This window comes from Meriones unguiculatus, chromosome 6 (assembly GCF_030254825.1).
Source record: "Meriones unguiculatus strain TT.TT164.6M chromosome 6, Bangor_MerUng_6.1, whole genome shotgun sequence".
Taxonomy (NCBI): domain Eukaryota; kingdom Metazoa; phylum Chordata; class Mammalia; order Rodentia; family Muridae; genus Meriones; species Meriones unguiculatus.
In genome coordinates, this window is record NC_083354.1 from 42,458,307 (window position 1) to 42,481,177 (window position 22,871).

The 22,871-nt window shown below is 41.5% G+C and overlaps 1 protein-coding gene across 1 annotated transcript in view; it reads right to left on the minus strand.

Annotated features, from left to right (window-relative positions):
* Window positions 1–225: 225 nt before the first annotated feature.
* The window catches only part of Prkar2a (protein kinase cAMP-dependent type II regulatory subunit alpha), a 62,648-nt gene continuing 40,002 nt past the window's right edge, over window positions 226–22,871 (minus strand). The window contains exons 6-11 of the mRNA XM_021663144.2: window positions 18,875–19,028; window positions 11,748–11,849; window positions 11,514–11,588; window positions 7,676–7,741; window positions 4,607–4,748; window positions 226–3,697 (exon numbers count right to left, since the gene is read on the minus strand). Coding sequence (XP_021518819.1) covers window positions 3,564–3,697; window positions 4,607–4,748; window positions 7,676–7,741; window positions 11,514–11,588; window positions 11,748–11,849; window positions 18,875–19,028 — 673 coding nt within the window. The 3' untranslated portion in view covers window positions 226–3,563. The remainder of the gene's footprint in view (window positions 3,698–4,606; window positions 4,749–7,675; window positions 7,742–11,513; window positions 11,589–11,747; window positions 11,850–18,874; window positions 19,029–22,871) is intronic.

Consider the following 22,871-nt stretch of genomic DNA (forward strand, 5'->3'; position numbering starts at 1 on the left):
ACTTGCCTCAATAACCCTGTGACCAAACTCTCAAAGTACATCTCAGAATCCTCCTCTCCCTGGCCACCCCCACCATGGAGGGCTTCTCTGTAGAACCTAATTACTACAAATGCCCAGGCTCTTCTCCGTAATTTTCAAGTCCTACCAATGCCAGGTAAATGCTGAGATGCTGTGGGACCCTTGAAAGAGAAGACAAGCAAACAACACAAGACTGCACGAGGAAAGTCACACATGATTTGTCAGCCTTTATTAGTCAAGAGTGAAGCCGAGCCCTAGAGTTTCCTTTAAAAACTAAACAAAACAACCCAACCTTGTTTACAGCAAACAATGGCTAATTCTTAGTGGCTTTAAATTATATGTTCAATACCATAGATCAAGAATTGTTTGCTTTCCAATCCTATCTTGAGATTAAAATACAAGTGTAAAACAAGTTAAAATAAGATTCACCCCGATTTAAAAAATAATTCCAATTGAAAGACATTTCAAACAGCATGTATAGAACTCAGGACCAAAAGATGACCTTAGAGTATTTTTACCTTTGAGGTAGCACAATAATGCTTAATTGGTTTTTTAAAATTATTATTACAATGAGTTAAAAACAAAACAACAACAAAAAACTAAGGAATCTAACCTTTGCTCAAGGTGGGCTAAATAGTTTTCTGCAAATCCCCCATGAGGTGAACAACCATTTTCATTCTTTTTTTTATTTTTATTTTTTATAAAGATAGCCCTGCAGTGTATAGTAGGAAACCCATGGGAAGGCTGTTTCCCATAAAATAGACATTAGAATCACAAAGGAACGTCAGCAGTCAAAACAGGAGGAACAAGAGGTAATTGTAGTGAAAAATTAAAACAACCCATAACTTGGCAAGATTGGTTTACAAGTATGTATCAAAAACAAAAATTTCAATATCAACTGGCTGAGAAAAATGAAGGATGACATTCAGGGGTCCTTTTCTTTCTCTGTGCAAAATGCTTTCTTTTTTAAAATGAAGACTGTGACATGCCACAAAATGCTGTGTGCCCATGGTGCCAGGATGCCAGTGGCACGAACCAACTCCACCATCATGAGCAGAGAATCTGGGCAACAGGGATGAACATAACCTCTCCGGCTAAATAACTTTTTTATTTTTTATTTTTTGCCACTTTGCTGCTGAATTTGCTTACTAAACTGTTCAAAGAAAAACTCAATGCTGATTTCTAAGACTGCATCAGGAACATATAATTTTTTTTTTAAGAAGACTATGAACTCAGAGGACAAGAACACAAGTAGCTGTCCAGAGAATTCAGTCAAGAGAAAACAGTAAACGGGCTAAGCTGGAGACAGAGAGGAAGGAAAATACTGCAGTTGGACCTCAGAGCTCCGAGGAATATTTTCTATCATCCAAAGTCAATAGCAAAGCCAGGGAATAGGGAAGAACAAACCCTCAGAAGAGGGGAGCTAGCAAAGGAATCCTTCGGACACTCCTCCCCGTGGGGCCTGACCATTCGCTGGAGGGGTTGCCCGGCACAACGGGACACTGCAACCTTCTGTCACCTTTGGCTCTCTAAGCTGCAAAGAGAACCGGAACACTGTCAGGCCCTGGCACTGTGGGAACAACTGTGTCTTTCATCACTCACACCAGCTCTTTAGTACTGTCTCCGTCTCCATGACCCCATCACAGGGTCATGTTGCAGTGAGGATTGGATCAGCTGCTAGAGTAGATCTCGGACCTGATGCCGTCTCTGTAAGAGCACAGCCACCAGTGAGGCAGGCAGGGCGACAAGGAGGACTCTGAAGATGAGACTGGGGTGTGAGGGCAGACTGAGAAGGCCCACCCCGAGCAGCTGTAGGAATAACTCTAGCATGAGGTTCACAGCCAGTCCTAACCAATGCTGGCATGGAGGGTGGGGTGAGGTTCAGAGTCCTTGTAAGGTCTGGGTGGACTTCCAGGCTACTTGTGAGCCCAATGCACCTCTTACCTTTGCAAGAATCAGGTATTATTCTGTCAAAGTACAAGGTGTGATTTATTTAATAAAGCAATACCATAGAAAAGGACCTTAGGAAAATTTGGGATCACCACAAGGGTTTTCCAGTGCTAGCTGCCTGCTTCATAGTAGTTACAATGGTGCAATTCCCAGAGCTGTAACATAGGCTATGTAGAGCAGTCTGAAGAGTCCTGCTTTAACTTCATGGAACACACACACAAAAAAGTGAGTAATTAACAAAATTGTGGTGACTCATCTGCTCTGGACGTTTCTTGGCTACAGTGACCATGGCAAAAGTCGAGACTGTTAGAAAGGCCTTCACAGTAATTCTGTTTATAAATGATAACCTTTCTTTCTGTGGTTATTATAAAGCTGGAGATTAAACCCCAGAGCCCTGCACATACTCCATAAAGGCTGTGCCACTGAACCATGCCCAACCCCTACCCCAATGATACAGATATTTAGGACAAATGCCTGAGTCAGCTGACAAACTCCATGTATATGAATATGTCCAAGATGAGTTCCCTAAATAAGAAACAATTTCCTTTAAAAAAAAAAAAAAGCTATGCAACAATGCTGGAAGGAAACGATTCTCTGTGCAGCACAACCTCCTGTCAGCCTATTGTCATCAGCCAGTGAACAAGACATGGCAGGGGTTGCTCAGGAAAGTACTTAGGTCAGAGAAAATGATGACAGCTCCAGACCCTGGCTCGTTGTATCAGCACCATGCTTTAACCAGCTGAGCTAACCAGCCACCCTGGGCTCCTTAGAAATGGATAGCAATTCATTTATGTGAACTGCACAGAGATTAAACAAAACAAAACTTACTGAAAACAAACAACAAAAACCTTAACCCAGATAACCTTTCCTGGCTACTACTGACAAGAATGCTGAATCCAAGTTTTCTGCTAATGTGAGGCTAAGTAGTATTCAGATACTCTGCTCTGCATGGACCTGCTGGGCCTTCAAGAGAGTCTTTTTTTGAGCATCATTATGGGCTTGGACACAGATACATGATGTGTGGCTGCCAGCAAATAGTACAGGGCCACTGGGGCACAGACCTCCATTATAACTGCTACCATCTTCCACTATAAGAGCAAAAGCAGCAATTGTGAACACATTGTGGACTTTCTCAACAGACAAAAGAGGAGACTGAAGGCTCTACCATTTCCTCCCTTGAGGAGGACTATGGAGGTGTCTACAGTTATTCACAGGTTTCTGCAGACCTCAGGGGAACTTTCAGAAGCAACATTAGCAGCAAGAGAGGAAAGGAGGGTGTTTACACTTTGGACTTTGTATCAGGCACTTAAATCGCTGGAGAGACATGCCATTCTGAACCAAAGATGTGAAAACTGGGTTATGAAAGTGGTCTAATGATGGGCATTCAGAAGCAAAGTGGAGGTGTGGGTATGGGTGGAGCCTCTGTCCATCCTTCAGTGCTGACTTTCAAGATTTCTAAATGCCCTTAACCACAGCAATGGCAGCGGCGGTGACAACAGCAGGAACGGTTCTGTTGTGTCTGTTTTCTGTGTGTGTTCTGTGGCTGACTGGAAGGTTTTGGTGTCACATTGAGAAGGCTCTGCAATTCATAACATCTACTGCCCAGGGTCCATTAGATCCAAGGTGGAGCCAAACATCTTCACCAGCTGTTCTTCGTAATGGGTGATGTTTCTCTTCATGATGTCCATGCAGGGTCCCAGAAGCCTCTCAAAGGCTTGAACATCCATAACTGCATTAGAGGTGGGAGAGAATGATTTGTTTACAGTAACAATTTAAGTAATTTCCTGCATGTAACCCTTTTCCTAAACATACTACTCACTCACGTTATAGGAGACTGAACTTTAGGAGACTGGGCACTTGGGCAAAGAGATGTTTCTGTACAAATGCAGCAGCACTGAGCCTGTGCTAAAGACTAGTGGTGGGTACAGCAGCACCCACCTGCCTTGTTCCGCCACAGGCCTGGCCGCCTGCCGCCATCACTGCTGCTCCCACATGCCTGGGGCCTGTCTTATTCTCAGGCTGTGTTCACTGCTCAGAAATGACTGCTAGGCAGCTGGCAGTAAAGCTTTAGTGGCACAACATGTGCTGAGAACGTGCAAAAGTCTAAGTTCAATGCCCAACACCTCCCCCCATATATATATATATATATATATATATATATATATATATATATATATATGAAAAAAATATAAACAATATATTTATATTTTACATATAAAAATATAAATAATATATATATAAATATATTTCATATATATGAAAAATTAGTAATGCACAAAGGATTTTCTTTTTCATTTTTAAAGTTTTATTAGCACATAGTAATCATACATAGTGGTTTTTATTATCTTCACACATCAAAATATATAATTATGATAATATTCACTGCACCCCATCTGTTGTCTCACTATCACTCCTATCCATCCCCTTCCTCTTCCTACCTAGCTCCCTTCCTACTCTTCTAATTTTATGTCTTTTCTGGGGGAGGAGGAAAATAATGTTTAATTAGGATTATATCATAGGCGACTTACCACTTATCAGTGGCTACATTATGGAGACAATCTTTCCCTCCCCCAACAACCATTAGCTGCCTAAAGTTGGAGTAGGGCTTCATAAACCCCTCACAAAGAATTGTTCTTACCTAAGCACTTGACATCTCCAACCGCGTAAGCAGAAGCAGCTCTGGGTTTGTTGGTGACTAGTGCAAGCTCTCCGAAGTACTGCCCTTTATGGCAGTGGGCAATCTCAACTTCTTGGTTACCATCATTCCTGCTCGATTTAGTCTACAACAGTAAAGAAGATGATCCTGGCTGATTCTAAGATCACAGCTGGGCATGTCCAATTGCATACATAACTACTGAGGAATTCACTCTGCAGAAACTCTTAACTATACCCATAAACTGAACAGTTAGATCTTCCTGGTCTGGTTCAAATGAAGAGTTGTTCCAGTTGAGGCTCCGCCTAAGCCCTAACACGTTTTAGGGAAAGGCTAAATATGAGTCGGTCAGGCCCAGCATTTTCTGTGGAAGTGACAAATTCTGGGAGATGTGACTGAAGCATGGTCTTCTGCTGACTCTTCTATTAGTGATGAGCAAGAGCACAAAACTATGTGTTGGTTGAGACAGTATGGACTGTTCTTTTAAAGTACAGTCTGCACCTACACCAGCGATGGTCCCCAGTTTGTGAGACTCTGGTTAGCCTCATTAGTTATGTAGACCAGGCTGGGTCTATCTCTGCCTCTTGAGTGCTGGGATTACAGGTGTGTGCTACCATTCCTGGCTAATCCTTTGTTATTTTTTAAAGATTTTTTTTTCACATGTGTGTCTGTGTGTGCATGTTTGTGTACACACACATGCACACTCATGGCTGCCATGTGGGTGCAGGTGGCCATGAAGTCCAGAAGAGGGCATTAGATCCCTTGGAGCTAGAGTTATAAGAAGTGAGCTGTCCTGGAACTCACCCTGCAGACCAGGATGGCCTTGAATTCAGAGATTCACCTGCCTCTTCCTCCCAAGTGCTGGGATTAAAAGCATGCATCACCATACCTGGCTTTTCTTTTCTTTTTGAGACAGAGTCTTATGTAGCCAAGGCTGGCCTCACACACTTTATGTACCTGAGGAAGACTTTGAATTTCTAATCTTTCTACTTTCACCTTGCAAGTGCTGAGATTACAGGTATGCTCCAACCCAGGTTCTGTTTCCAACTTCTGAAGCATGCTTTGGCACTGCAGACATACTTGCATCCACTTAGTACATTTTCCAGAACAGCACTGACCACACTGTCACACACAATAGCTCTTACAATGCAAAGTCAAACTCAATACTGTTAGATTCTGAACCTGGGACCCTGACCCTGACCCTGCTACCCTGTTAGTACACAGGCAATCCCACGGCCTGCTCTCAGGGACCTGTCACCTGCTTATGCCATCGCCTGCCACTGCTAGGGGCAGATAAGGGGCCTCCAGCCACCCCTGATCTCTTTCTCTTCTGTGCACCCTAGCCTCTCCCTACTCCAGTCTTCCTGTCTGCAAGCCAACTTCCCTGGATTCATTTTCTGAGACCAGTGAACCCTACTGAAAGCTGCCCCCCAATAAACCTGATATTATACTTTTAATTTGGTTTGAACTAGCTTATTTCCTCAGAGAAGAAAGCCTATGAAATTGGTCTAATGCAGGGCCCAAAACTGCAAATTTTGACAAGCTCTCTGACTCCTGAGGGCCACAATGCTGTTGGTCCACACTTCAAACACTACACTGTGATGACACACAGTGTCAGTGAACATTTGAGAAATGTGCAAATATGTATCAGTAGTTCAAAAACTGCAAATAAAAGAACACAAATAAACACAAATAAAAGAACAACTACTACTAGGTGAAACAATAGCTCTATTTAAAAACTTACTGGGCTGGGTGGTAGCGGTGCACACCTTTAATCCCAGCACATGGAGGCAGAGGCAGGTGGATCTTTGAGTTGGAGGCCAGCCTGGTCTACAGAATGAGTACCAGGACAGCCAGGGCTACACAGAAACTCTGTCTTGTGAAGCAAAAACAAACCAACAAAACACAGTATTGCATTATTATTATTGTATGTGCCTTAGTGCACATGTGGAGGTCAGAGGTCGACTTGTAGGAGCTGGTTCTCTCCTTCCATCGTGTGGGTCCTGTGGATCAAACTCAGACTGCTAAGTCATCGACAGCCCAGCCCTCTATTTGAAAACTAAGAACTGAGCTATCATTTAGTCAGTAACAAACATACACGGTTTGTTTTTCACATAGTTTAAACGGAATGAAAGCCTACTTAATATACTGCATGGCATCAGGCTGGGCAGTAACAGGAGTGCTGCCTTCAGCTCTTTGAGTTTTGGGGTCAGGATCTCACTATGTAGTCCAGACTATTTTTGAATTCATAGTCTTCCCGCCCCCGTATCTTTCCTGCTCATAGCTTAAATTTTTGCTAAATATATTTGGCAATAGGTCTTATACTAGATTTAGTGTATATATCTACATCTACATCTATATCTATATCTATATATCTTACTATTTCAACAAATTGATATATTCAAAAAAGAAAAAAAAGGAAATTGGTAAGAAGAACTCCCCACTATTGGGTGTAGCTCTGTTGCTACAATGATGGCCTAGAGCTCACACAGCTCATGGTCTGACCCCCAACACCAGATAAAACTGGACATGGTGGCACATGCCTATAATCATAAATACAGGGGAGGTGGAGTCAAGGGATTACAAGTTCAAAATCACCCTCAGTTACATACACAGTTGTGTTTGAAGCCAGCCTGGGCTACAGGAGACTCCCTCTCTCAAAAAAAGAAAGAAAAAAAGAAAAAGGGAGCATTCTTCCCAGATACAAGCATTAATTATCAACATCCCTCTATCCATAAACACCATAATAGTGCTAAAATGGACACTTTCCCTAGGGGTGTCCTAAAATCAGGGATGCTTTCTTCACATCCAACCTTGTGTGTACTGACTAAATGATATTTATTAATGTTCCTGTATTTATTACTGTTTTTATATTTCTTACTTATAATTCACATTCCTCATCTCTTGTCATTAACTATATGACAAGATAAGAGAACATATACTAACTGTATTAGTGATGGTCACACACCTCAAGAGAGCAGAACTCTAAAGGACATGTTACACTGTACAGAGTGAGCACCAAGAGGACATTGGCACAGAGCCACCCACACTCACCTTGCTTTTAATCAAGATGCTCACTTCTCCAGACTCTATAATATAAAAGCTGTCAGCCTTTTCACCCTGAAAAAGAGGTTAGGTCAGAATCACATCCAGCACTGAAGAATGTAAACACCGCTAGTGTGCTGAAACCCATTCAGGGAGCAGTAAACAAGAATACTGCAAGTAGTGTCAAAGAAAGGCCTAGCGTATGAGATCTCCATCTGGTGTGGTAGTGCACACTTGTAATCTCAGTACTGGAGAGGCAGACAAAAGCAGATACCTGGGGCTGTCAGCCTGCCAGCCTAGCCTTAGCAAGTTCCAAGCCAGTGAGAGGCCTTGGGTTTTGTCTGTTTGTTTGTTTTGTCTTTCCTGAGATAGATTTCTCTGTGTAACCCTGGATGGCTGTCCTGGAACTTGCTGCGTAGAGCCCAGGCTGGCCTGGAACTCAGAGACCTACCCGCCTTCTGAATGCTGGGATTAAAGATATGCATCACCATGACCAGCAAGACCGGGAGTTTTCTTTTTTCTAAAGTAGATTGTGCATGAGCAATGATATTCAAGGCTGTCCTCTGCATTTCCCTCGTATACACAGAGAGGACAGCATGGATCCACGTGTCTCCACCTGATGCGGCAGGTGCTTTAACATCACCTTTCTAAGCTTTAGGCTCTCCTTTTGCTTGCTTCATTATTAAAATTTCCTGGCTCAACAAGTCATTCAGGTAATTCAACAATGTACTCTGTAGTCACTGCATGCAGGGCACTGCCCAAGGGACATGAGAGATGCATCAGTGAGTGGGTAAAACTAACCAAGAAATATGGAATCAGTAAATTACACAGTTCTGTTGAAGAGTGGCAAGTGCTACAGGAAAAGACAGAACAGGGACCATGGCTCTCAGATGCTAAGAGAGGGCAGGCTACTGTGCATAACAGTTTCCGTGAAGGGTAAAATCTGAGCAAGAGCTGGAAGGAAGTGAGACTCAGGCAAGTAGACAAAGGAGAAGCAGCTTCTTGCTCATTTCACTCTCTCATTCCTCACAATTAACTTCTGGAACAAGCCATGGATAATTCAATAGCAACCATGTGCTTTTCCAGTTGGTTGTTTGGTTCTGGCTGGCCTGGAACTCACTGTGCATGCAAGGTTAGTCTCAAACGTTGATCAGCCCTCCTTCCTCTGCCTCCCACTCCCAGCGTGGTGTGCCTTCTGTCTCAATGAGAGTCTGCCCTACTGATCACTTCAAACCCCAAATGAGCACCATTTGAGGCTGACTTGCCTGATCTAGTCCCAGGCTGGGCATGATAGCTCATGCCTATAATTATAGCACTCAGTCAGCTGAGGCAGAAATGCTGCTGTGAGTTTGAGGCCAGCCTCGGCTATGCAGCCAGACCTTGTTAAAAACTGAAAAAGAGTTCCATACTGCAGTCTGGATATAAAATGTGGCTGGAAGGCTCATGCATATGAGCAGTTGGTCCCCAACTGATGACACTTTCTTGGGAAGTTACTGAGCATCTGCAAGAGGTACAAACATAGGAATAAAAAAGACAGCAGTCTGTACACATGCTACTGAAATCTCAGAGCTCTAACAGGCCCAACTCCAGGCCAATCACCTGAGCTGAGAAGGTAAACTCCTAGGGATGGCCACATCCCCAGCCTCACTGGCTAGCATTTCTATGCAGACGGTGCGTCACGCACACATCGTGGTGCAAATGTGCAATGATGTGGACAATGGTTTATGCTACGCTTTAAGCAGAACAAATGTGGGGTTTTTTCCTATACAGTTCATTGCCTTAATAAGTATGTACTATAAATGTAAGCAAACTTTTATTTTATAAAGTGAACATGAACATTTCATGGTGTTTGTATTTTGTATATTCAAGGTGAAAATTGAGGACTTTTTTGTTTGTTTCTGAGACAGGGTTTCTCTGTGTAGCCCTGGCTCTCCTGGAACTTGCTTTGTAGAGCAGGCCAGCCTTGAACTCACAGAGATTGGCCTGCCTCTGCCTTCCCAGTGCTGGGATTACAGGCATGCGCCACCATGCCCAGATGAAAATTGAGTTTTAAATAAACCTGTAAAAAACAAACAAACAGTTGCACTTTATCTTAGGGCCAGCTCAAATGGCACTTCCTTTACAAAATAACATGTATTAGTACTTCCTTCTCCGTGCTCCCACCTCTCTCATATACACCATCACAGTGCGTGTTTCTTGAGCCTTGTTCACCCTTATCTTTAACTAGAAAGCAAAGTATTCAGAGATGTAACCTGGAATGAACATCATCCTTTTGTCAGTGCCTTATCCCTTCTGGTGGGCTTTCTCCCCTTTCATCCTAAGTTTGATGAGCTCTATGCACAGGACCCAGGCACACAGGGACTGACACTGATCTGAACTACTCTCCTCATCCCAGCTGTGTTCAAGGGCAGACACACTGCCCAACTCAACTCAAGCAGGTACCTTCCCAGTGCTCTCATCAGACCCACCAGCAGAGCTTATATTTAGAAAAGTCCCTAAAGCTATGTGTATGTAATTAAAGATACAAGTATAACACACAAAATTATCACATAATATTTTTAAAGACATTACATGTAGCTAGACCTGGTGACATATGCCTGTAATCCCAGCACTCGGGAAGGTAGAGGCAGGTGGATCTGTGAGTTCAAGGCCAGTCTGGTCTACAGGACGAGGATGGCCAGGGCTACACAGAGAAACTCTGTCTCAAAAAAAAAACAAAAACAAAAAACCAGACATTCTATGTAACCCAGGAGAGCCAAAAATTTGCTATGTAGCTGAGGGTGGCCCTGAAATCCTGATCCACTTGTCTGCACCTCTGACATGCTAGGGTTCTAGGCATGCATCACCATGCCCACCTTGCAGTCTTCTTTGGTTTATCACTGGACGTTGAGGATTCTGGTGTCAGCACACAAATAATGAAGAGCATAAGCCCCCAATCTTCTCTAGATTCTAGTACAGATTAATAATGCTTACTTAAGGTCAAAAGAAAATAACATCTGATAGAACGAATAACAGAAGCCCACCCCAAAATGAATGGAAGCGTGAGCCTAAGGGCCCATGCTTTAATCACAGTGACTCTGGAGGATTCTAAGTTTAGAACAACTTAGTAATACTCTGTCTCGAAACACAAAAGGGCTAAGAATGCAGCACAGTGGCAGAAGACTTTGCTTAGCATGTGAGTTCAGTCTGTGTACTTCAACAAAAAGAGAGCGGCAAGAGATCTCCACGTACCAGGGGTGAGCATCAATGAGGTCTCTGCGGGAGGGAGAGTTTCTGTGTGTTTCCAGTAGTGGAGGCCACACACATTTTTGTTTTCCTCCTCCTTTTTTTTTTTTTTTTTTTTTTTTTGAGATAAGGTTCTCTCTACATAGTTCTGATTGACCTGGAACTTACTATGTAGACCAATTTGTTCTCAAATTCATAGAGCCCTACCTGTCTCTTCTCCTGAGTACTGGGATTAAAGGTATGTGCCATCATGCCTAGCTGAATCTTTGTTTTCTATTGGAGTCACAGTAACACAATGTGGACCAGGCTGGCCTTGAACTTGTGAATTTACTACCTTAGCCTCTTTTTTTTTTTTTTTTCCTTGTTTTGTTTCTCAAGACAGGGTTTCTCTGTGTATCCCTGGCTGTCCTGGAACCTCTGTAGACCAGGCTGGCCTGCCTCTGCCTCTCGAGTGCTTGGAATAAAGGCATGCCCCACTACCACCCAGATTACTGGCATAGCCTCTTAAATACTGGCATTACAGATGTGCAGTATAACACAAGCAATCCAAGCCTGTAAGTGATACACTATTCCTTCAGATGAAGGACTTCCAGGAAAGGGGCTGTGTGAGACCCCAACTCACCTGAGTGATTATTCGTTCTCCATCCTTATAGACCTTTTCTCCGATCACATCCACAATCTTCATTCGTTCTGACACCTAAATAACAGTTATATAGTATAATACAGTATAAAGAAAAAAACCTTGATTGAATGCCATTGTTACAGAACTAGATTAGAACAGTATTATTTGAAAACCTAAGAGTAGTTTTAACAGCTTTTCCTAAACCACATAAACAGACCCTTATTCAAAATTTACCTCTAGTGATTTAAAGAGTGGCACAGACTCAATAAATGATTCAAACATCTTCCTCTTTTTTGCATTGTTTTTCACTATGATTCTTCTAAAAGTCACCCGGTCCTACAAGAAAAAATAGGAAAATTCTAGCATATGTCTGTGTAAGATAACATCTATGGTTTAAATAGTTGAATCACTGCTAGAGAGCTAGGGAAGTCACTGTATCAACAGAGTTTAGTGATGCTGGGAGAAAAACCCTCTAACCCGTGCTGGGCCTCCACAGCTGTAGCTTGGCATGCTCATTGAGTGCCACCTGTGGGCCATAAACAGAACACATTTTCCCGTTAAATATCTGGGTGCTCATAGTTATTACTCAATGCCAAAGGACGCCCTTCAGAAAAGGCAAAGGTAAAGCCAAATAATGCCTGCCACCAGGGGGTTGTAACTGTAGAGAGGAGTACCTGTAAGGCAATATATACAGGAGCCATTGCCTTAATCAACACTTAGGAGGCTGAGGCAGGAAAAACAAATTCAAGATGGCTCTGGGCTACATGGTGAGTTCTTGGCCAGCCTGGATGATAATGAGACCCAACTTACCTCTAACAAAAACAAAAGAAAACGTAAGGTATGTAAGTTTTTTTATTGATATATGCTGGGGAAAATTTATAGTTCTGTTTCACAAGAAAATAAAATGGTTTTGAAATGCAGCTCAGTGGTAGAGCACGCCCTTGGTTCAATGTTCAGTGCTGTCCAAAAAAAAATTTTTTTAATTCTTAAAAACAGAAATTCCAAGTGGGGAAAGAGCAATCACAGCAGGTAAAGGTAATGGAAGAATATTATGCAGCAAAAATATAAATTTTCTATTTATATCTAAAGGATATAAAGGAGGTATCTAAAGGAGGGATGAGAATTAAATTAATGAAAAGACAGGAGGATAGGTACTCAGGATGGAAAGCAGGCATGTGAAAGACGAGTGAAAAAGGACCCTAATACCAGCAAGCTGGACTTCTGGAAGACAGTCAATCAAGCTACAGTTAGGCCCTTCTCAGCTATCAACTGCACATAAGCCAGAAGAACTTTTTAACTTGTTTAGTTTCCTAAACTACTAAATGGGCAAGCAGTCATTCGGATCTAAGATAGCAATACTTTTCTTCTACCTCTGGCTGTCAGAGATGAAATGTTTTTCATATACAGTAATGAACGACCTAAACGTAAAGGCCGACAGGAGGAAGATCAGAAGCCACAGTACAGACACGTGTAGCTGTACCTGCTTAGCATCTTTGAGAAGAGGAAGGAGCAGGTAAAGACTATACATTAGACAGTGTGGTTTCCCTCAGCTCTTCTCCATTAGCCCCAGAACTCCAGGCCCTGTCTCATGCCATGACTCATTTACGTTATCAGAGGCATCACTTACACTCCAGTATGGCTGATGCTGGGTTCCTCCTCCTCCACTGCCCTAAACTACAGTACACTATTTTACAGCTCTCTCTCTGGCATTTAGTTAAGTTGGTCTCCATGTTCTTCACCATCTATTTGCTTGACAGGAGCTACTCAGTCTGACTGTTCTCATGGGCTGCATTATCTCTTTTGATTTTTGAATTCTAAGGTTAAGAATTTATCACGTAAAAAGTTACTTTCATATTTTGGAATATTATGACATCTTTAAAATTCAATTTCTATATATATTCTAAACTAATCTATGCCAAGAATACTGTAGAAAGAGGGCAATTAAGACTGAGACACTGTTGCTGGGTACAGTAGCATATGTCTTTAATCCCAACACGTGGGAACCAGAAGCAAACATCTCCAGAGGCCAGCCAAGGCTACACAGTAAGATCCTATATTGTGGTGTGCATACCTATGATCACAGGACTCAGGGAAGCAAAGTCAGACAGATCTCTGTGAGTTCAAGGCCAGCCTGGTCTACAAAGTGAGTCCAAGACAGCCAAAGCTACACAGAGAAACCCTGTCTCAAAAAACAAGAAACATCTTTCAAGATCCTATTTCAAAAGAAAAAAAAAAACAGACAGAGAAAGCCGGGCGTAGTGGCACATGCTTGTAATCCCAGCACTCTGGGAGGCAGAGGCAGGTGGATCTCTGTGAGTTTGTGGCCAGCCTGGTCTATAAAATGAGTCGAGGACAGCCAAGGCTACGCAGAGAAACCCTGTCTTGAACAACAACAACAACAACAATAAAAGAACGGATACTTTCTTCAGTGACTTATGTACTAGGCTTCCTGCCCCTTTAAATTACTTATTTACTGACAAGATTTCATGTAAGCCAGGCTGCTCTTGAACTTACCATGTAACCAGAGAACATGCTCCCATGCCTCGTTTTATGCAGAGCTGGCAGCTGAATCCAGGGCTTCCTTGTACTCCACCAACTAAGCTACATCCCAGGCTAGCCCAATCCTCTGTGGGCATGCCTTTGTACTTCCCAGGGCTCTCATTTGATGCTGTGCAAGGCTAGCACTTATAGCTGTCAACAGCATAAAAGAAGTCTAAGATGCCGACCTAAATTCTGAGTAGCAGCCCAACAGAACAGTGAAGAGGAAAGTCCCACAGGCAGCAAGCGCACAAGAGGGCAAACAGCCCTGGAATTCAAATGAGAAAAGCAATGCTACTTTCGCTCTTGACTAACAGGAATTATCTTCTGACTGAGTGCTCATTTAAGCAGGAATGTAGAATCCAGTGAAAGGAACTTTGTGATACCATCATTCTCCTTGCTTATCCTCGGCAAGTATTTCAAAAGTTTTGTCTTTGAACTTTCTGGGAGTTCCATTTCTGGACATAGGACTGAAGCTCCAAGACAGACTGAAGCAGGAGAAAAGCAGAAGCCCAGAGGCATCTTCATGGGTCAGTAGCTTCACACCAGCGAGAAGAAAAGAGTGAAGTGGCTTCAAACAGGACAGCAGAGCTGGGATCCTAGAAGAGGATCTTTAAAGACCAGCACCATGTTCAACAGGCAGCTACTAGTATTCTCTGGGCATCCAACTTGTGTCAGGCCCTGACGCAGCCACTTTTCTTATGTCCATAACTCTTATTTCAAGCCAGAAGGGAGATTATTTTATAGCCCACTATATCCTTAAATAATTTCCATTGCCTTTACTTTTTACTTCTATTATTCACTTATACTAAGAGTGCCTTATGTATATAGACGGGCCTCCGATGTGGGTTTTTTTTTTTTTTTTTTGAGTTAATTTTGTATCCAGCCACTTTACTGAAGGTGTTTGTCAGCTGTAGGAGTTCCCTGGTAGAATTTTTGGGGTCACTCATGTACACTAACATATCATCTGCAAATAGTGATACTTTGACTTCTTCCTGTCCGATTTGAATCCCCTTGATCTCCTTTAATTGTCTTATTGCTCTAGCAAGGACTTCAAGCACTATGTTGAAGAGATGTGGAGAGAGTGGGCAGCCCTGCCTTTTCACTCAATTCAGTGGGATTGATTTAAGTTTCTGTTTAGTTTGATGTTGGCTATAGGCTTGCTGTATATTGCCTTTAGTATGTTTAAGTAAGTGCCTTGAATCTCTGATCTCTCCAGGACTTTAGACATGTTCTTTGATCACTCACCCTTGATGATGCAGCCTTGCCAGGCCACGAAGGAAGAGGATCCAGACAGTCCTGACGAGACTTAACAAGCTATGGGCAGATGGTAATATTGGAGAATGTTCCCTCTTTCAGTGGACTAGCGAAAGGGGATGGGGGAAAGAGGGAGGAGGGGGAGTTGAGGAAGAGGACTTCAATAAGGATATATAATGAATAAATTGTGAAGAAAAAAAATTAAAACATAAAAAGGTGGGTATTATGTAATTTTCAAATGTTTGGAGATTTTCATGATCTCCATTTTTTATGGCTAAAGAGTAAATACTGATTTCTATTTTTTTTTTTGTAAGATTAATTTTATATTCCAGGACAGGGTCTATTATGGTGGCCACCCATGTTCTTTTAAAAAGAATATATTCCACTGTGTGTCATATACAAATTTCAATTTGATCCTGCTGGTTCGCATAGTTAAGCTCTTCTATATCCTTGCTGATTTCCTGCCAAGCAGTTCTATCAGTGTCTCGGGACAGCCTCCGTCATCTGTCATGAAGATCTGTCTGGATCTCCTATTAGCTTAATTACCCAGAAGCTCTGTTGTTGTTCGTTGTACACACATTTGGGATTGCTCTGCCATCCTGGTAGACTGCACCTGCAGTGTTTGCTCTTCTTTGTCTCTGTAATTTTCTTTGTTCTGAAGTCTGACATTAGTACGATTATCCCTTTTTATTGACATTTGCATAGTGTATCTATTTCTATCCTTACTTTTATCATTGTATTTGAGTTTGTTAGACAGCATATGGCTGGGTTTTTTTTTGTTTTTTTGGTATGAAGGGGAATGAATGACTTGAGACAGGGTTTCTCTACGTAGCCCTGGCTGTTCTGGAACTCACCCTGTAGACCAGGCAGGCCTGAAACTCAAGAGATCCAGCTGTCTCAAGTGCTGGATCACAGGTGTGCGCCACTATGCCTGGCTAGATCATTTCTTAAATCCAGCCTGGTAGTCTTTTTAAATTGGCATATGTTTACTTTTTGTTCTTTCTATTTTTAAATTTTATGTACATGGATGTTTTGTTTACATACAGGTCTATATAATCATTGTATCCGGTGTACACAGAGGCCAGAAGAGGGAACTGGAGTTACAGATAGTTGTTGAGCTGCCATGTGAGTGCTAGGAATTAAATCTGGTCCTCTTGAAAAGCAGCCAGGGCTCTTAACCATTGAAGCTATCTCTCCAGCCCATTCTTATTCTTGCAAAATAGACAAAAGTTGTATTTCTCACTATTGTGTGTGGGGTGTCCAGTGCAGGTGCATTCGTAACGGTCAGAGGACAACTTTCAGAAGTCACTTCTCTCCTTCCACTGTGGGTTCTGAGGACTGAACTCAGGATGCCAGACTGGTACAGAAAATGCTTTTAGCTAGGTGCAGTGGCGCACGCCTGTGATCCCAGCACTCAAGGAGGTAGAGGACAGCCAAGGCTATACAGCAAAACCCTGTCTTGAAAAACAAAACAAAATGCTTTTATTTGCTAAGTCATTTCATGGACCTTGTTGTTTTACTGAGACAATGTCTTGTTTTGCAGCCCTGTCTATGTAAAAAGTGGTCTCAAGTTTGTAGCAATACTCCTGCCTCTGTCTAAGTGATGGGATTATGACTATACCACCACTGGCCCATTTAGATTACATATTAATTACTCACATTAAGGTTTGCACCTACCATTTTATGTTTTCTTTTGTTCCTTGTTTCTTTGTTTGTTTGGTTTGGTTTGGTTTTTCGAGACAGGGTTTCTCTGTGTAGCCTTGGCTCCCTTGGAATCACTTTGTAGACCAGGCTGGGTCTTGAACTCACAGTGATCCACCTGCCTCTTTGTCCCAGAGAGCTAGGATCATAGGCATATGCCACCATAACCAGCTTGTTCCCTGTTTTTTTTGTTGTTGTTGTTCTGTTTTATATTATTTATTTCACTTTTCCCACTTTCTTATGGGTTATTTGAATACTTTTTGGAATCTGGCTTATAAAATTTGAGTACATCTTAATTTATAAAAAAAAAAAAAATCAAACTTTTTTTTTTTTTTTTTTTTGAGATGGGAGTATCACTATGTTGCCTAGTTTGAACCTGAAGTGCTGGGCTTAAGTAATTCTCATTTCTCAAGCCTTCTGAGTTTCTGGGACTAAGAAACACACCACTGCATGCAAACCTTATTATCTTCATCGTTTTACTTCAATCTGGCCTCTCTTCCTTTAGAAAATGTAATTGTCTCAAATACTACTTACTGCACAACAACCATCCCAGTTATGCAAAAACTCTTACTTAAACTGTCTTACACTGAAATAAGGCTGGGCACTATGTTTAACAACGCTTACTCTTTGTTGTTCTTTCTTGGTTTATGGTATCTTTACATTTCCTCCTTTTTTTTTTAAGATTTATTTATTTATTTATATTTATACAGTATAGTACTTACATACCAGAAGAGGGCACCAGATCTCATTATAGATAGTTGCAAGTCACCATGCGGTTGCTGGGAATTGAACTCAGGACCTCTGGAAGAGCAGCCAGTGCTCTTAACCTCTGAGCCAGCTCTCCAGCCTCCTAAAGTTCCTTCTTGTACTGTTTCTCTTCTGAATTGTCTTTGGCCATTCCTTTATCCTTCAAAGGAGAATGTCCTAATTCTTGTAGGCTATTTTCAGGCCTGGTTTGCATTGTGAAATTCAGACTGCCTTTGAACTCATAGAGATCCACCTGCCTCTGCCTCCCAGGTACTGGGATTAAAGGCGTGTGCTACCATGCCTGGCAGAATTCACTTATTCTTAACTAATATATATGTTATATATACAAATACACACTTATATACTTACATCTTTTACCAAGTTTAGAAAATTTTGATTGATCTATTATTCTTCCATTAATAAAAAAGATATTAATTCTATGACATAAATTAATACTTATAAAATAAGTATAAATGACTACAGATATCCTTAAAGGCAAAATATGCAACTGTACTATAAGATACTTTTGAAGAAAGAGTTGCAGATTATAGATACATAACAATGTATAAAGAAACAAGACAGACAGTGAACAACATGATACTACAGTGTTTTACTGAAGACAATGTGTTCCCTAAGATAATGCAAAATCCCATTTCCCTAAATATGGTCATTATTTCGCCTAATGACCTAAGTCTTTTGGATACAGCTATAGAGAAAAGGACGAGTGGATGGCTGAACAGAGAACCAACTGTTATTGATACAACTAGAGACGGAAAATGATAGCCAAGGGCTTCATGACACCACCATTACTACTACTGTTCCTCTTCCTCCTCTTTCGTGTGTGCATGTCTGTAAGCGACAGGGTCTCACTCTACAGCCCTCCTGAGCTACTTAGTACAGAGGTTTACCTCCTCTATCTTTAACTGCCTAATAAAAACAAGCAAAAATGTAGCAAGAGCTCTGTCACTACAAGGATATAGACACTCAGGGTCCTTTAACTTAAAAGATGTGTTGCTAAATCACTGAGGAAAATGGAAAAAAATATACATTTACATTAAACCTTTGACAGCTGGCTGTAAGAGACAGTTAACACTACACCATGCATTTCTCTCACTCACCAATCCCCAAAGGGCGCCTTCTGAGGTGGCGACAATGGTAGCAGCTCTCGGGGTATTATACATCAGAGCTAGTTCTCCAAAACTGCCACGGTTGTCATACTGACCAACGGAACGTGTTTGATTATCTTTTGTTACTAAAATGTCATAGGTTCCCCTAGAAGAATGACAAGACATAATTAATTACTGCTGATAAGCTTGAGAAATTACTAATACATATAAACCATAACAGGGGCAGAGTGGGGACGTGGCTCAGATAATGTTTGCCTAATATGGAGGAGGCCCTGGGTTTGATCCCAGATCTAGATAAACCAGGCATAGTGGTGCATGTCTGTAATTACAGCAGTTGAGAGTTGGAGGCAGGAGGATCGGAAGTTCAAGATCATCCTCGGCTCTATAGGAGTTTAAAGTGAATCTAAGATACATAACATCCTGTCCCAAGGGGGGGGGAGGAGAATAACCAACATACAATGATTTTTACATTTGACTTTGTTATTATTTTTTTAATTTTATATGCATGGGTGTTTGCTTGCATGAATATTTGTGCCATGTATATGCAGTACCCATGGAAGTCAGAAGAGGGCATCCAATCCTTTGGAATTAAGAGTTACAGATGGTTGTGAGCTGCCGTGTACATGTTGGGAATTGCACACACACACACACACACCCACACACACACACCCTCTATAGGCACAGCCAGTGCTCTTAACTGCTGAGCCATGTTTCCAGTCCTGCATTTGACTTGATAAATTGATTTACTCAATTCAGTAACTTTTGTAGTACTCCTAAGGATTATTCCTGTAAAGAGTTTTACTTCTTTCCTAGTCTATAAGGAAATCTTTCTTCCTTACTTTTGCCTTATTACACTGGATAAGGCTTTCAGCACAATACTGACTGGAAATAAGAGAGCAAAGGCACCGTTTCTTATTCTCAGTCTTTTCTGGGTGGATGGACGGCGTACAGGGTCTTTTAGCCTAACCCAAGTACCTTTGAACTCTGTTGGCCTTAGCTTTCTGAATGTTTGCAGGGATAAGCCACTGTATCTTGTATCTTTATTACACAAAGATGTTGAATTTTATCAACATCTTTGAATTTTATCAACAGAATACTTGAATTTTATCAACTATTCTGTGGAATATTGAGCTGACTGTAAAGGCTTTTTTTTTTTTCATGGTTTGTTGAAAACAAGAATAGAACTAGTTAATTTTATAATTTTCTACCTATTATTTGCAAATGATTGCTCAAAAAAAAAAACCAACTCAGAACTAACATTTAGAGAAACAGACATGTGCAATGTACCACAGAAGCAAACAATCCTTTCAGAATTTCTGTAAGACAACTAACAACACATCAGCAAGTGACTCAAAGAGATCCTTTGAGGGATGGGATGATGGCTCAGCTGACAAAGTGCTTACATACTTTCCCAAGGGTGGTGGCACACCTTTAATCCCAGCACTTGGGGAGGCAGAGACACATAAATATCTGGGTTCCAGGACAGTCAGGACTAAACAAAGAAAGAAACCCTGTCTTGAAACAAGCAAGCAAACAAACAATCAAACAAAAAACAGTCATGGTGGCCTGCAAGTCTAATCCCAACACTAGGAAGGCAGACAGGCAGATCCTGAGCTTGCTGGATGGCTAGCTTATGCTAATCAGGGAGCCACAGGCCAATGAGAGACCCTGCCTCAAAAAGGTGGACAGTGCCTGAGCAACAACACCTAAAGTGTCCTCTTACCTCTTAACACTGGTGGAGCAACACTAACATGTCAAATCATAAACACACATGAACACATATGCACACATAAGTCCTTGTGAAATCACTCCAAAAAAGATAAAGATACTGAAAATATTTGACTTCAGGACTACCCACCAGACAATATAACATCAAAAGTTACAAACAAACAACACCAAAAACAACTATTCTGGGGCTGGAGAGATGGCTCAGGTGTTAAGGGAGCTGGTAATTCTTCTAGAGGACCAGGGTTTGCTTCCCAGACACACATGATAACTCAAAACTATTTGTAACTCCAGTCCCAGGATGTCAATTGCCCTCTTCTTGCTTCAGTGGGCACTAGGTACACATGTCATGGCGCATAGACATACATGCAGACAAAACATCCATACACATAAAAAAAAGGAAAATTTCCTTTAATTATAAAAATTAGTCACCAGTATCAAAGACCCAAAAGTTAACAAGGAAATTACAAATTTTTCTATTTAAATTTTTGAACAGGGGATTGGAGAAATGACTTAGTGGCTAAGAGCACTGGCTGCTCTGCCAGCAGACCCAGGTTTAATTCCAAGTACCCATATGGCAGCTTACAATTGTCTGTAACTCAAGCCCCAAGTGATACAATGCTGTCTTCTGGTCTCTGTGGGTACCAAGCATGCACGTGGTACACACACAGGCATACAGGCAAAACATCAATACATAGAGATCATTTTAAAATGTAAAAAATCCAGGAATGGTGGCACACATCTCTACTCCTAGCACTTAGGAAGCAGAAATAGGTCTGAGACAAATTTTGTGAGTTTGAGGCCAACCTGGTCTACATAGAGTTTTCCAGGACAGCCAAGCTACAAAGAGAAACCCTGTCTCAAAACAAAACAAATCTGAATAGGGCTGGAGGAATGACTTAGCAACCACCTGTCTGTAACTCCAGCTCCACAGCTCCCACTGCTCTCTCTCTTCTGGCCTTGACCAGCACCTGCATATATGTGCCGCGTGCACAGACACCCAGATATACACAGAAATCAAATAGTTAAAACTTCCTTTCTCAGGGCTCAGTGAGATGCCTCGCTGGTACAGGCACTCGCCGTCAACCCTAGCAATCTGAGCATTTTCAGTCTCTAAGCTCCACATGGTAGAGACTCGACTCCACCCCACAAGCTGTCCTGATGTCCACTCTCACACACATGTACACAAAACAAATGAATAAATGTAAAAAGATAAAATAAGTAAAAATTTTCATAACCTAAATTTATAAGTTACTTGACGAAAACCAATGAAATTATCCCAAAACTCAGGAAAGTAATTAGGAAATTCTAAATAAGGCCTGCATCTTGGTTGCAATAGCATAAAAATATTTATTTCTGATTTTAGAATTGCTTTGTACTGAAAAGAATTCCCTTGCTTTTAGAAAATGCAGGAGGAGGTATTCAGAGATTAAAAACAAAAACAAAAACAAAAACATTATGTTTGAAACTTACTTTGTGTTGTTTTGAGACAGGCTCTCAAATGGCAATGGCGGGCTTTGAAGTTGCTATGTAGCTGAGGATGACCTTGAACTCCTGAACCTTCTGCTTCGACATCCCTGTCGCACTGATTACAGGTGTAGACTACCATGCCTAGCTTTCTTTAACTTATTCTGAACAATCTGATATTCTAAATATGGCATTACATCAACCTGGGGCCTGAGCTTGTAAGAATTTTCTATGCCGTTTGTCCTAGGGTTTTGTTTTGTCTTTTGAACTTTGAAGTTACTTTAAAAGGAAAGGAGAGTTGAAAAGCCAGCTTAATGGTCAGAAGCACACCCCGCCTTCTTTTCTAGAGGACTCGATTTCAGATTCCAACACCCAGGCCAGGCAACGCACAGTCTTTAACCCCAGCTCCAAGGGACCTAAAGCCCTCTTCTGGCTCCCGTGGGCACTGTACTCAAATGAACAAGCCCCACTCCCCAACACCCCACTACCCCATTACACATACATTTTATTTTTTTATGCATACACACAAACTTATTTATGTAAATACGCATATACATAAATAAAAATAAATATTTTAACATTAAAGAATAATTGAAAAAAATTAATGTATGGTAACATTTTATACCTTAAACTCTGATGAGACTCTTCTGTTAAGACTGAGAAGGAGTCAGAAGGAAGCCATATTCTTCTTCAGGAGAATACATTCAACTCAATACGCTAAGATGCAGCTAAGTTAGGGAGGTAAACCCAAATACTTCATTTTTCCCAATATGGCTTACACTTGGTGTTGAAGCAT